Raw genomic sequence first — 15,331 nt, forward strand, 5'->3', positions numbered from 1 at the left:
CGCAACATAGCTTCAGCGTGTAAATCAGCTAGAAAGACGTGTTGGCATCGAGTAATTGTCTCTGGCCCCCTCCCAGTTAGGGGGAGTGATGAGCTCTACAGCAGAGTCTCACAACTCAATCGCTGGTTGAAAACTGTTTTCTGCCCTTCCCAAAAGATAGAATTTGTAGATAATTGGCCCTCCTTCTGGGACTCACCCACAAACAGGACCAAGCCTGACCTGCTGAGGAGTGACGGACTCCATCCTAGCTGGAGGGGTGCTCTCATCTTATCTACCAACAGACAGGGCTCTAACTCCTCTAGCTCCACAATGAAATAGGGTGCAGGCCAGGCAGCAGGCTGTTAGCCAGCCTGCCAGCTTAGTGGAGTCTGCCACTAGCACAGTCGGTGTTTTCAGCTCAGCTATCCCCATTGAGACAGTGTCTGTGCCTCGACCTAGGTTGGGCAAAACTAAACATGGCGGTGTTCGCCTTAGCAATCTCACTAGGATAACAAGACCTCCTCCATTCCTGCCATTATTGAAAGAGATTGTGATGCCTCACATCTCAAAATAGGGCAACTTAATGTTAGATTTCTCACTTCAATGGCAATTATAGTCATTGAACTAATCACTGATCATAATCTTGATGTGATTGGCCTGACTGAAACATGGCTTAAGCCTGATGAACTGACTATGTTAAATGAGGCCTCACCTCCTGGTTACACTAGTGACCATATCCCCTGTGCATCCCGCAAAGGCGGAGGTGTTGCTAACATTTACAATAGCAAATTTCAATTTACACAAGAACAAAATTTACATTTTCGTCTTTTGAGCTTCTAGTCAGGAAATCAATGCAGCCTACTCAATCACTTTTTATAGGTACTGTTTACAGGCCTCCTGGGCCATATACAGCGTTCCTCACTGAGTTCCCTGAATTCCTATCGGACCTTGTAGTCATAGCAGATAATATCCACATTTTTGGTGATTTTAATATTCACATGGACCCACCCACTCCAAAAGGCTTTCGGAGCCATCATCGACTCAGTGGTTATTGTCCAACGTGTCTCTTGTCACAGTCATATTCTGAACCTAGTTTTGTCCCATGGAATAAATGTTGTGGATCTTAATGTTTTTCCTCATAATCCTGGACTATCGGACCACCATTTTATTAAGTTTGCAATCGCAACAAATAATCTGCTCAGGCCCCAACCAAGGAGCATCAAAAGTCGTGCTAAAAATTCTCAGACAACACAAAGATTCCTTGATGCCCTTCCAGACTCCCTCTGCCTAGCCAAAAATCAGTTAACCACCTAACTGAGGAACTCAATTTAACCTTGCGCAATACCCTAGATGCAGTTGCACCCCTAAAAACTAAAAACATTTGTCATAAGAAACTGGCTCCCTGGTATATAGAAAATACCTGAGCTCTGAAGCAAGCTTCCAGAAAATTGGGACGGAAATGGCGCCACACCAAACTGGAAGTCTTTCGACTAGCTTGGAAAGACAGTACCGCGCAGTATCGAAGAGCCCTCTGCTCGATCATCCTATTTCTCCAACTTAATTGAGGAAAATAAGAACAATCCGAAATTTCTTTTTGATAGTGTCGCAAAGCTGACTAAAAAGCAGCATTCCCCAAGTGAGAATGGCTTTCACTTCAGCAGTAATAAATTTATGAACTTTTACGGACTCCTCTTTAAATCTGCGTATTCCTCAAAAGCTCAGTTGTCCTGAGTCTGCACAACTCTGCCAGGACCTAGGATCAAGAGAGACACTCAAGTGTTTTAGTACTATATCTCTTGACACAATGATGAAAATAATCATGGCCTCTAAACCTTCAAGCTGCATACTGGACCCTAAACCAACTAAACTACTGAAAGAGCTGCTTCCTGTGCTTGGCCCTCCTATGTTGAACATAATAAACGGCTCTCTATCCACCGGATGTGTACAAAACTCACTAAAAGTGGCAGTAATGAAGCCTCTCTTGAAAAAGCCAAACCTTGACCCAGAAAATATAAAAAACTATCGGCCTATATCGAATCTTCCATTCCTCTCAATTAAAAAAAAAACTGTTGCACAGCAACTCACTGCCTTCCTGAAGACAAACAATGTATACGAAATGCTTCAGTCTGGTTTTAGACCCCATCATAGCACTGAGACTGCACTTGTGAATCTGGTAAATGACCTTTTAATGGCGTCAGACCGAGGCTCTGCATCTGTCCTCGTGCTCTTAGACCTTAGTGCTGCTTTTGTTACCATCGATCACCACATTATTTTGGAGAGATTGGAAACCCAAATTGGTCTACATGGACAAGTTCTGGCCTGGTTTAGATCTTATCTGTCGGAAAAAGATATCAGTTTGTCTCTGTGAATGGTTTGTCCTCTGACAAATCAACTGTAAATTTCGGTGTTCCTCAAGGTTCCGTTTAGGACCTTTATTGTTTTCACTATATATTTTACCTCTTGGGGATGTAATTCGAGAACATAATGTTAACTTTCACTGCTATGTGGATGACACACAGCTGTACATTTCAATGAAACATGTTGAAGGCCCAAAATTGCCCTCGCTAGAAGCCTGTGTTTCAGACATAAGGAAGTGGATGGCTGCAAACTTCCTACTTTTAAACTCGGACAAAACAGAGATGCGTGTTTTAGGTCCCAAGAAACAAAGAGATCTTCTGTTGAATCTGACAATTAATCTTGATGGTTGTACAGTCGTCTCAAATAAAACTGTGAAGGACCTTGGCGTTACTCTGGACCCTAATCTCTCTTTTGACGAACATATCAAGGCTGTTTCAAGGACAGCTTTTTTCCATCTACGTAACATTGCAAAAATCAGAAACTTTCTGTCCAAAAATGAAGCAGAAAAATGAATCCATGCTTTTGTCACTTCTAGGTTAGACTACTGCAATGCTTTACTTTCCGGCTACCTGGATAAAGCACTAAATAAAGTTCAGTTAGTGCTAAATACAGCTGCTAGAATCCTCACTTGAACCATAACATGTGATCATATTACTCCAGTGGTAGCCTCCCTACACTGCCTTCCTGTTAAGGCAAGGGCTGATTTCAAGGTTTTACTGCTAACCTACAAAGCATTACATGGGCTTGCTCCTACCTATCTTTCTGATATGGTCCTGCCGTACATACCTACACGTATGCTACGGTCACAAGACGCAGGCCTCCTTATTGTCCCTAGAATTTCTAAGCAAAACAGCTGGAGGCAGGGCTTTCTCCTATAGAGCTTCATTTTTATGGAATGGTCTGCCTACCCATGTGAGAGACGCAGACTCGGTCTCAACCTTTAAGTCTTTACTGAAGACTCATCTCTTCAGTGGGTCATATGATTGAGTGTAGTCTGGCCCAGGAGTGTGAAGGTGAACAGAAAGGCTCTGGAGCAACGAACCGCCCTTGCTGTCTCTGCCTGGCCGGTTCCCCTCTCTCCACTGGGATTCTCTGCCTCTAACCCTATTACAGGTGCTGAGTCACTGGCTTACTGGTGCTCTTTCATGCCGTCCCTAGGAGGGTTGTGTCACTTGAGTGGGTTGAGTCACTGACATGATCTTCCTGTCTGGGTTGGCGCCCCTCCCTTAGGTTGTGCCGTGGCAGAGATCTTTGTGGGCTACACTCGGCCTTGTCTCAGGATGGTAAGTTAGTGTTTGAAAATATCCCTCTAGTGGTGTGGGGGCTGTGCTTGGCAAAGTGGGTGGGGTTATATCCTTCCTGTTTGGCCCTGTCTGGGGGTATCATCGGATGGGGCCACAGTGTCTCCTGACCCCTCCTGTCTCAGCCTCCAGTATTTATGCTGCAGTAGTTTATGTGTCGGGGGCTAGGGTCAGTTTGTTATATCTGGAGTACTTCTCCTGTCTTATCCGGTGTCCTGTGTGAATTTAAGTATGCTCTCTCCAATTCTCTCTTTCTCTCTTTCTGTCTTTCTCTAGGAGGACCTGAGCCCTAGGACCATGCCTCAGGACTACCTGGCATGATGACTCCTTGCTGTCCCCAGTCCACCTGGCCATGCTGCTGCTCCAGTTTCAACTGTTCTGCCTGCGGCTATGGAACCCTGACCTGTTCACCAGACGTGCTACCTGTCCCAGAACTGCTGTTTTCAACTTTCTAGAGACAGCAGGAGCGGTAGAGATACTCTTAATGATAGGCTATGAAAAGCCAACTGACATTTACTCCTGAGGTGCTGACTTGCTGCACCCTCGACAACTACTGTGATTATTATTATTTGACCATGCTGGTCATTTATGAACATTTGAACATCTTGGCCATGTTCTGTTATAATCTCCACCCGGCACAGCCAGAAAAGGACTGGCCACCCCTCAAAGCCTGGTTCCTCTCTAGGTTTTGGCCTTTCTAGGGAGTTTTTCCTAGCCACCGTGCTTCTACACCTGCATTGCTTGCTGTTTGGGGTTTTAGGCTGGGTTTCTGTACAGCACTTTGAGATATCAGCTGATGTAAGAAGGGCTATATAAATAAATTTGATTTGACAAGACTATGGTCGACTAAGGTAGCGGCTTTTTTTGACATTGCAGCTGACAGCGCAGGTGACTGCAAATCACCTTGCATCAAAAACTAACTACTAACTACTAATATTTGTAGATTGTCACAACTTACCCACAATGCATCATAGATTTGATGCTCTTGAACATGGCTTGTCTTTCCGAAGAAAGTTTCCCTGCTGCCATGGCGACCATGCAAGGTCTTCTTCCCATAATCCGCCATAAGTGGAGGTCTTTGAGTTCTACATTGGCTGAGTTTGTCTGACTGTGAGATTATTCCTATCTGGTGTCTAATTACATCTCCTCCTGTGCTAGAGGTCTGCCAAAGTCTGACGTTTATCACAATCTCCCATTTACTCACTAACGCATTAGCACAGGCTTTTTTCATAACCTTCTTAGGATCACAAATAGCATCCTATTCCCTATGTGGTGCACTACTTTTGACCAGGGTCAATAGGGCTATGGTCAAAAGTAGTGCACTAATAGTGAATAGGGTGCCATTTGGAATACATACCGTGTATTGTCTGTGACCCCCCTCCCCATGTAATTCCCCTTTGGCAGACCTTTGTGTAAAATATGTCCAAACTGCTGCTTAGTCAATGGTGCTACACATTAGATATTTATACAAACAAACTCTGAGGCAAATGAAGTCATTTCAAAACACAGTGTAGTGAGAGATGTGTAATGAAAGATGGGAACCACAAATGAAGAATCTTTGAGGGCCATTTAATGTGGGCAAGTGTGTTATGACGGTCTATTATAAAGCTTACAGTCTGGCCAAAGTTTGTCAAGTTCAGCAAAGTCTAAATCTTAGATAAACCAGAGAGCTTTATGGGTAATGAGAGGCATTAATTCATCTAATCCTCTTTCTTTGCTTAAATTTTTTCGATTTCCAGGAAACCGATCTCATCTCCCACTAAAATTACATTTGGATTGAACTTGTTTTAGCTTGTTTTAACGTAGTGTTTTTTCCACCCATAAATCAGAACGCGTCAGTCGAGAACAAATTACCATGGAACATATGTATGGAATGACTCCGCTTGTTAGGTTCAAGCTTGGAATAACCTGGTGCCGCCATAGGCAGCCATGCACGCTCCTGTGCCATCTGCCAGAAGTAATGTGTCAAAACCTTGATCTGAAATACAATCCTTTAACAGACCATTGAGAGCAACACAAACAATAATAGGCTGTGAACAGGCATGGGCCTGCTCTGCGTTACCCACATATGACACACACACACACACACACCACAAATAGGTGGTTTTCACTTAGACCTTACATTATACAGTAGTTGTGCTTTCTCGGTCAAACACATGCTGGCACACACACTTATGCACACACAAATGCGCACAAAACACGCACGCACGCACACACAGTCTCAAAGTGCATTCTGATCTCTGATGCTTCACGGGAAACTGAAGTGAATGCCCTCACATTCAAGCACAGACAAACCCCCTTATTAAAGTCTGCACGCCATACACTAGACAAGAACAACAAAAGATGCCTCCTTATACAATTGCCTGGATAACTAAGGACATAACTAACTGTAGACATTTTGACTTGAACTTTTCTCCCTTGCTGCTTTTGACTCATCTGCCCTCACTCTAAAAAAATAAAAAACAACTGAGAAAGTTGACATGACCTGTAGGTGTATTTTACCTCATACCCAAGACCACCGTGGAATCAATAACAAGCAGAGTGTGGCTTAGGATCAAAGCACCAACCTGGGCAGAATGAAACACTCACAGCTAGGCTAGAGGAGAGAGAGAAAGAGATAAGTGTGTGGGGGCTTGGAGATTGGAGACTCGTTGGTTGATAATAGCAGTCTCTCTCTCTCTCTGTGGCTCTCTCTCTCTCTCTCCTGTTATCAGTGCATGCCTCAGATGCTCCAGAGCCTTAACACTGCCAGATGTGTCATTAAAAAAGTCCAGCTTAGCCAACTGGGTTCTGGTACACTCCATGGCCTTCTCTGATGGAGCAGAGATTTCCACAGCAGCCAAGACGACAGGTAAGTGGGAGTACATTTGAAAGTGGACGCTGGGATTGAACCCCAGTCTCCAGTGGGGAGCAGTACAAATGTGACTGGTCAGGTGCGTTACCACTAGACTACAGAGGTCTTCCAGGGGAAAACTGTAGGCTTTCAGCTTCAGTTAAAGTCCTGGCCCTGTGGCCTACGTCAATTCATTAGACTTAACACACGCCCGAAATGTCACCTGTCACACACGCTTATCATCCGGCCACAGCCACGCAACTTCAGCGCCAGACCCACCTCCGTACCTCTGCTGTAGCCGTGGGCTACGTCTCAAATGGCACCATATTAATTATACAGTATACCAAACATGAGGAACACATTCCTAACATTGAGTTGCACCCAATTTGCCCTCAGAACAGCTTCAATGTGGGCTCCTGAGTGGTGCAGCTGTCTAAGGCACTGCATATCAGTGCGAGAGGTGTCAGACCCTGGTTGGATTCCAGGCTGTATCATAATCGGCCATGATTGGGAGTCCCAAAGCGCGGCGCACAATTGTCCCAGCGTCGTTAGGGTTTGGCCGGGGTAGTTCGTCATTGTAAATGATCATTTGTTCTTAACTGACTTGCCTAGTTAAATAAATTAAAATGTTTTGGGGCATGGTCTCTACAAGGTGATGAAAGCATTCCACAGGGATGCTGGCCCATGTTGACTACAATGCTTCCCACAGTTGTGTCAAGTTGGCTGGATGTCCTTTGCATGGTGGACCCTTCCTGATACACACAGAAAACTGTTGAGTGTGAAAAACCCAGCAGCTCTTGACACAAACCGGTGTCACAAGATGGCGCTGACAGAGAGGGCTGGCTCGCTTCTAGTCCTTAGGAAACTTTGCAATATATTGTTTTATTAATGTATTATTTCTTACATTGTTGCCCAGAAAATCTTAAGCGTTATTACATACAGCTGGGAAGAACTATTGGATATCAGAGCGACGTCAATATCAGCACTACAACCAGGAATACAACTTTCCCGAAGCGGATCCTTTGTCCGCACCACCCAGGCCATTTGAGGCCGACCCAAAACAACTCCACTGGAGAAGAGGAAGACTGAGCGGTCTCCTGGTCAGACTTCAGAGGCGCGCACACCACCTACCACTCCCGAGTATATTACTGACTAATGCCCAGTCCCTAGATAGCAAGTTTGACGAAATCAGGACACGGGTTGCTTTCCAGAGAGACATCAGGGATTGTAACATACTCTGTTTCACAGAAACATGGCTCCCTCGGGATATGCTGTTGGAGTTGGTACGGCCACCTGGCTTCTCAGTGCGTCGCACCGACAGGAATAAACATCTCTCCAGGAAGAAGGGCACAGGTGTATATTTCACGATTAAGGAATCATGGTGTAATTGTACCAACATACAGGAACTGAAGTATTTTTGTTTACCTGACCTAGAATTCCTCACAATCAAATGCCGACCATATTATCTCTCAAGAGAATTATCTTTGGTTATTGTCACAGCTGTGTATATACCTCCTCAAGCCGATACCATGACGGCCCTCAAGGAACTTCAATGGACCATATATCATGAGGCTGCATTTATTGTAGCTGGGGATTTAAAAAAAGCAAATTTGAGAACAAGGCTACCTAAATTCTATCAGCAACTCGACTGTAGCACTCGAGCTGGAAAAACACTGGACCATTGCTACTCTAACCTCCGCAATGCTTACAAGGCCCTCCCCCGCCCTCCTTTCAGCAAATCTGATCACTACTACATTTTGCTCCTCCCTTCCTATAGGCAGAAACTCAAACAGAAAGTACCCGTGCTAAGGACTATTCAATGCTGGTCTGACCAATCGGAATCCACGCTTCAAGATTGTTTTGATCACACGGGCTGGGATATGTTCCGGGTAGCCTCAGAGAATAATATTGAAGTAAAAGCTGAATCGGTAAGTGAGTTCAAAAGGAAGTGTATAGGAGATATTGTACCTACTCTGACTATTAAAACCTACCCTAACCAGAAACTCTGGATAGATGGCGGCATTTGCGCAAAACTGAAAGAGTGAACCCCCGCATTTAACCATGGAAAGGTGACTGGGAATATTCCCGATTATAAACAGTGTAATTATTCTCTCCGCATGGCAATCAAACAATCAAAATGTTGGTAGAGAGACAAAAGTGGAGACGCAATTCAACGGCTCAGAAACGAGAATTAAGTGGCAGGGTCTACAGACAATCATGGACTATAAAAGGAAAAATCAGCCACATCACGGACACCAACGTCTTGCTTCCAGACAAACTAAATACCTTTTTAGCACGCTTTGAGGATAATACAGTACCACCAACGCGACCTGCCACCACTGCACACTGCCCTATCTCATCTGGACAAGAGGAATACCTACTTAAGAATGCTGTTCATTGACTATAATCTCTTCAACACCATAGTACCCTCCAAGCTCATCATTAAGCTTGAGGCCCTGGGTCTCAACCCCGACCTGTGCATTTGGGTCCTTGACTTTCTTAAGGGCCACCCCCAGGCGGTGAAGGTAGGAAACAACATCTCCACTTCGCTGATCCTCAACACTGTGGCCCCACAAGGGTGCATGCTCAGCCCCCTCCTGTACTCCCTGTTCACCCATGACTGCGTAGCCATGTATGCCTCCAACTCAATCATCAAGTTTGCAGACGACATAATAGTGCTAGGCTTGATTACCAACAACGACTAGACAGCCTACAGGGAGGATGTCAGGTGTCAGGAAAATAACCTCTCACTCAACGTCAACAAAACAAGGGAAATGATCGTGGACTTCAGGAAACAGCAGAGGGAGCCTCCCCTATCCACATCGACAGAACAGCAGTGGAGAAAGTGGAAAGTTTTAAGTTCCTCGGCACACACATCACTGACAAACTGAAATGGTCCACCCACACAGACAGTGTGGCGAAGAAGGTGCAACAGCGCCTGTTCAACCTCAGAAGGCTGAAGAAATATGGCTTGTCACCTAAAAACCTCAAACTTTTACAGAAGCACAATTGAGAGCATCCTGCCAGGCTGTATCACCGCCTGGTACGGCAACTGCACCATAAACAACTGCAGGGCTCTCCAGAGGGTAGTGAGGTCTGCACAACACATCACCGGGTGCAAACTACCTGCCCTCCAGGACACCTACAGCACCCGATGTAACAGGAAGGCCAAAAAGATCATCAAGGACAACAACCACCTGGGCCACTGCCTGTTCACCCGGCTACCAGCCAGAAGGCGGGATCATTACAGGTGCATCCAAGCTGGGGTCGAGAGAATGAAAAACAGCTTCTATCTCAAGGCCATCAGACTGTTAAACAGCCATCACTAGCACAGAGAGGCTGCTGCCTACATACAGACTTGAAATCATTGGCCACTTTAATAAATGGAACACTAGTCACTTTAATAATGCCACTTTAATTATGTTTACTTGTGTTGCATTACTCATCTCATATGTATATACTGTATTCTATACTATCTATTGCATCTTAGCCAATGCCACTGTGTCATTGCTCATCATTATATTTCTATTTATATATTCTTATTCCATTCCATTCCTTATTCCATTAGTTATTTGTTGTGGAATTGTTAGATATTACTTGTTAGATATCGCTGCACTGTCGGAACTAGAAGCACAAGCATTTCGCTACACTCGCAATAACATCTGCTAACCGTGTGTATGTGACCAATAAAATGTGATTTGATTTGGTGTGCCTGGCACCTCCTACCTTATCCCATTCAAAGGCACTTAAATATTTTGTCTTGCCCATTCACTCTCTGAATGGCACACATACACAATCCATGTCTCAATTATCTCAAGGCTTAAAAATCCTCCCCTTCATCTACACTGATTGGAGTGAATTTAATGAGTGAATTACCTGTCATGCACAGGAGGTTGGTGGCAATGGGCTCGAGGGAATGACTGAAGCGGAATTTGTGGAATGGCATCAAATACATTAAACACATGGTTTCCAGGTGTTTGATGCCATTGCATTTGCTCCGTTCCGGCCATTATGCACTATACAGGGAACAGGGTGCCATTTTGGAACACGGATGTGTTCATGCCCAATGCCTGGCCTTAGATGTCTTGACGGAAACCAGGACAACATGGGACCTGGGCTCGACCTAGGAACCTGTATGGATGATATCGGTCTATAAAGAGGTGAAATGTACGAGGCTATGATGATAACTCCGGCTGCTGGCTCACCTTTCTAACTGCTAGGCTACCTGCCGCCTAAATGAGTTGATAAACACGAGGTTAAGATGATCCCAGTGCCACTGTGTATTTGTTTAGAGAAATTGCTAAATCATTGAAGCACTTTCCAAGGAGAGACAGGCGGACAGTGAATGAGGGCTGTCAAAAAAGCAACAACAGCACCCAAAATAGCTCTGCCAATGGAATATTTACAGCGTCTGCAAAGTTTGTATGCAGGCCTCAGCAGGAAATGTGAAGAGAATTCTGTCTTTGTCGTCATCATCACTCCGACTCACATAGAGAAACACAGAGCTGACTCCTCCAAGCCTCCATCTGCAACAATACACAGACCGTGTATTCTGTTTGAAAGTCTTTTCAGAGTGGTGCGGTGGCATGGATTAAAGTCATTCTTCAGTTCAGAAGAGCGATGAGTAAAAAACGTGAACGCTTCAGTAGAAAGAGGGGGAGAGAGAAAGAGAGATACAGAGACGGAGACAGACAGAGGAAGAGACAGAGAGACAGATACATGTAGGAATAAAAAGAGAGTGAGAGAGACACAGACACCAAGGTAGAGGAAGACTTGTGTGTGTGTTTGTGCGGGCGTTTGCATGTAGGAAGGGCAGGAGTCCTCCTGGCCAGTGGTCTGTTTGTGTAAAGAGGTTGGAGTGAGCACACAGAGCCACAGACTGGGAGACATCTGGTTTCCAGTACAGACCTGCCCCTCATAACCCACAACCTGACTTTATACTGGAGGGAGGAACAACTGGGAAACGGAGGGAGGAAGGAGGTGTGTGAGTGTGTGTGTGTGGGGGGTGGGTCACACACACACACACACACACACACACAGTGCTACAGATCTGCAGACTTCCCAGCATGCCCTGCTCACATTCCTGACCTCCTTCTGTCACCCGAAAGTTTGACTCACACCCACACCTCCCCTCTCTCCTACCACCACCCTCCCCCCTGCCAAATCCCTGTCTGTCTCTCCTGTCTCTCCCCCGTCTCCCCTCCCCCCAACTGACTGTCTCGGAGTTAGACCAGAAACACACAACTCAGATCTCACACCTGAAATAACGGTATACACACTCTCTCTGTGTGTGTGTGTGTGTGTGTGTGTGTGTGTGTGTGTGTGTGTGTGTGTGTGTGTGCGCGCGCGTGTGCGCATGGTGCAATGGGTGTAAGTCACTCTGGATAAGAGCGGCTGCTAAATGACTAAAATGTAAATGTAAATGTTTGTGTGCATGTGTGTGTGTAACTGCAAGTAAACATCTTGATTGACAGAGGGCGTAGGCAGCGTAACAAAAACACTGCCAGTCTGTCATTCAAATAAACATGAGGGTTTACACAATACGCCTGTACCTGAATACCAGCTACTCACCAAAACTAACAGAGGGAATAACTTATTCCTAAAAAGTTCCTCCTACACTACCTGCTTATGGTTTAGACTTAACCTTCAAGACAATGGCACGGTAAAACCATGGGCAGGTTCATTGTACATCCCAAATGAACCCTATTCCCTATATAGTGCACTACTTTTAACGAGGGCCGGGCGATACCAGTGCACTATAAAGGGAATAGGCTGCCTTTTGGGACACATCCTTCAACTCTCCTCTTGTGCTAAATCTAAGCTCACTGGGGTGTGGGAATGTGACGATGTGGCCAAAAGTGAGGGATCAGACCCCCTGCACCCTTCCCTAATCCGCACCCCACAGAGATAACAACAATGTGACGGGGCTCCAGTCATGTGATCAGGTGAGGAATGTGTTCGACTCCCAAGCATCCCACAGGATAGGATACATAGTGCTGATCTGATCCATGCACCATACACAACACAACACACTAGTCTGACTGATGAACAGGACAGGAAGCGGAGCCCTGATAGGTAGATCTAATCCTGGACCATACACAACACAACACACTAGTCTGACTGATGTACAGGACAGGAAGCGGAGCCCTGATAGGTAGATCTAATCCTGGACCATACACAACACAACACACTAGTCTGACTGATGAACAGGACAGGAAGCCGAGCCCTGATAGGTAGATCTAATCCTGGACCATACACAACACAACACACTAGTCTGACTGATGAACAGGACAGGAAGCGGAGCCCTGATAGGTAGATCTAATCCTGGACCACACACAACACAACACACTAGTCTGACTGATGAACAGGACAGGAAGCGGAGCCCTGATAGGTAGATCTAATCCTGGACCATACACAACACAACACACTAGTCTGACTGATGAACAGGACAGGAAGCGGAGCCCTGATAGGTAGATCTAATCCTGGACCACACAACATACCAGTCTGACCAATACACACACAACAAACAGATAGCCCACTAATCCTCTCTTAACGAAATGTAGCCAACCACACTGATAAATGCACAGGGCAAAAAAAGTCCTAAACTGAGTAGCATGGGTGTAAGGAAACTGCCCTGGCGGCCAATGTCTACTGCAGGGTTGCCCTAGCACTACACAGCTGGTTCAAATAATCAACTAACCATGAAGGTTTGATCATTTGAATCAGCTGTGTAGTGTTAGGGCAAAAACCAAAATGTGCACCGCTTGGGGTCCTGAGTACCGAGTTTGGGAAACACCAGTCTACTGAAACTAGACCAGCACCCATCCACTGTAACTACTACAATTACTATGCTACTATTACACTAATGACACTACAGTACAAGAGTTACAACCAAAAAAACAACACAGAATGGAATACATGCTCATAAGCTCCGTGTGTGAGACTGATTATTCAGAGGTTGTTGATTCTCGCTTTTCACAAGCTCTTGGTGGCAGCCCCGGCTACGAAAACCCAACAATGTCCCTAGTTTGACACTAGGGTGTACACACCAGTCTCACAGTGGTAAAGCAATATGAGTGTGGTCCAGTACTTACTGTGCATAGAGCCCTGTGGGAGGGCCGAGGCTTTAGGCGGGCTGATTCTACTCTTGGGTTGGGCCCCCGTGTCCCCAGTCTGTGCCTGGCTTAGGTGGCTTTGGCTCTGGCTCTGGGACTGGGTCTGAGATTGCATCTGGCTCTGCTGTTTGTCTGTCTGCTGCTGTGCAGCCAGGGCCCTCTGCTTGGTCAGGGTCCCATCGCTGCCAGCCCTCATCAGCTTCTCCCCCACACTCACCACCCTGGCTCGGGCCCCTCCCGGAGCCTCCTTACGGGAGGATGGCAGCTTGGATCCTGCACCGACCGAGGAGGGCCGAGCCAGCCTCGAAGCTTTAGACATTCTGGTGAAAGTCAGTGAAAGGTCTCTGGGACTCTCAGTCTATCGGTCTCTCTCAGTCTCTGTCAGTGCCAGGTCCGGGGTAGGTGAAAGGGTAGGGTATTCCAGGTCTCAGGGCTCCTCAGTGTGTCTCCCACTCAGCTCTGCGAGTCCTGACTGGAGCAGGTAGGCTGGGCTGAGCAGCCAGAGGGAAGAGGGCACTTTTGGGAAGGCAGAAGGGGAGGAGGAGGAGGAGAGAGAGAAGGGGCGGGAAGAGTCAACAGGTCCCTGGAAGGTGTACTCTTCTCCTGGCAGGGCCTCCTGGGCTCATCCTCCAAAGCAAACAGAGCTGTGTGCGTGGGTGTGTGTGTATGTATGTGTGCGTGAGCGAGTGAGTCTTCAAACCTGTGGATCAGCAGGAGGTGGTGGGCCAAATGCAGAGAAGAAGCCAGGTCCTTAGTGTCAGCGCATTCCAGCTCTATAACCCACTGTCTTTCCTCTCCGTCGCCCGATCTGTCACACCCTCTCGTCTCCTTTTCTTGAATCCTGCATACTCCCTCTCTCATTGACGACCCTGTCAAACACAGACAGTTCTTAGTCCGAGGCAGTTTTTTTCCGTCTCCTCTTTTCCTTCTCTCCACTGCTCCGCAGTAGTTCTCCTTCTTTTTTTTCTTCTTTCCTCTTCTCTTTCTTTTTTCGGGTTTCCTCTTCTTTGCTCTTCCACTGCTTTTCTGATGCTCAGTATGTAACTGTTCCAGTGCTTGGGCGAGCACCGGGCGAAACACACAGAGAGAGAGAGAGAGGGATATGGAGAGAGAGAGAGAGAGGAACAGAGAGAGCGAGAGAGAGAGAGAGAGAGAGAAAAAAAGAGCACGAGGGAGAGAGCAGGAGAGAGAAAGAGAGCGGAGGATTTGGGATCCCTCCTCTTCAGGTGCAGCTGCTGAAGCCGTTCCAGATGTGTGTCAGTCGCTTCACGTCACCGCTCAGCCGCCCAGCACACACACAGCTGCACGCATTCCTGCTCACCACTCCATCGACGGATTCACCTCAAACTCCCATCCCTCTCTCTCCCACTTTCCTTCTCCTTTCTCTCTCTCCTTCCCTCGTTCACACTGTCCCTCCAGCTCAGTTTCACTCCTCCTCATGCGTGAGAAAAGACGATGTCCTGACAATGGAAGCAGTCAGAATACACACACACATTCTCACACACACACTCTAACATATACATAAGACCCCTTCACTGGGGGAATTTACTGAGAATTAAAGAGCACAGAGGAAAGGTGGATTAATGTAGAGCACAACAAGCTTCGCTGGACGTTGTGTGTGTGGCCCTGATAGGCTGCCACACAGAGCTTCAGATAAAAGAAAGGGAGAGAAAGGGGGGGGGGAGTAAGACCAGTGAGAGGCAACATTGAGAGATGAGAGAGAGAGAGAGAGGGAGAGGGGGAGA

The 15,331-nt window shown here is 46.5% G+C and overlaps 1 protein-coding gene across 1 annotated transcript in view; it reads right to left on the bottom strand.

Annotated features, from left to right (window-relative positions):
* The window catches only part of LOC115130400 (sickle tail protein homolog), a 185,546-nt gene extending 170,909 nt beyond the window's left edge, over window positions 1-14,637 (bottom strand). The window contains 1 exon segment of the mRNA XM_029661513.2: window positions 13,566-14,637. Coding sequence (XP_029517373.2) covers window positions 13,566-13,905 — 340 coding nt within the window. The 5' untranslated portion in view covers window positions 13,906-14,637.
* Between the last annotated feature and the right edge of the window lie 694 nt (window positions 14,638-15,331).

This window comes from Oncorhynchus nerka, linkage group LG6 (genome assembly GCF_034236695.1).
Source record: "Oncorhynchus nerka isolate Pitt River linkage group LG6, Oner_Uvic_2.0, whole genome shotgun sequence".
Classification (NCBI taxonomy): Eukaryota; Metazoa; Chordata; class Actinopteri; order Salmoniformes; family Salmonidae; genus Oncorhynchus; species Oncorhynchus nerka.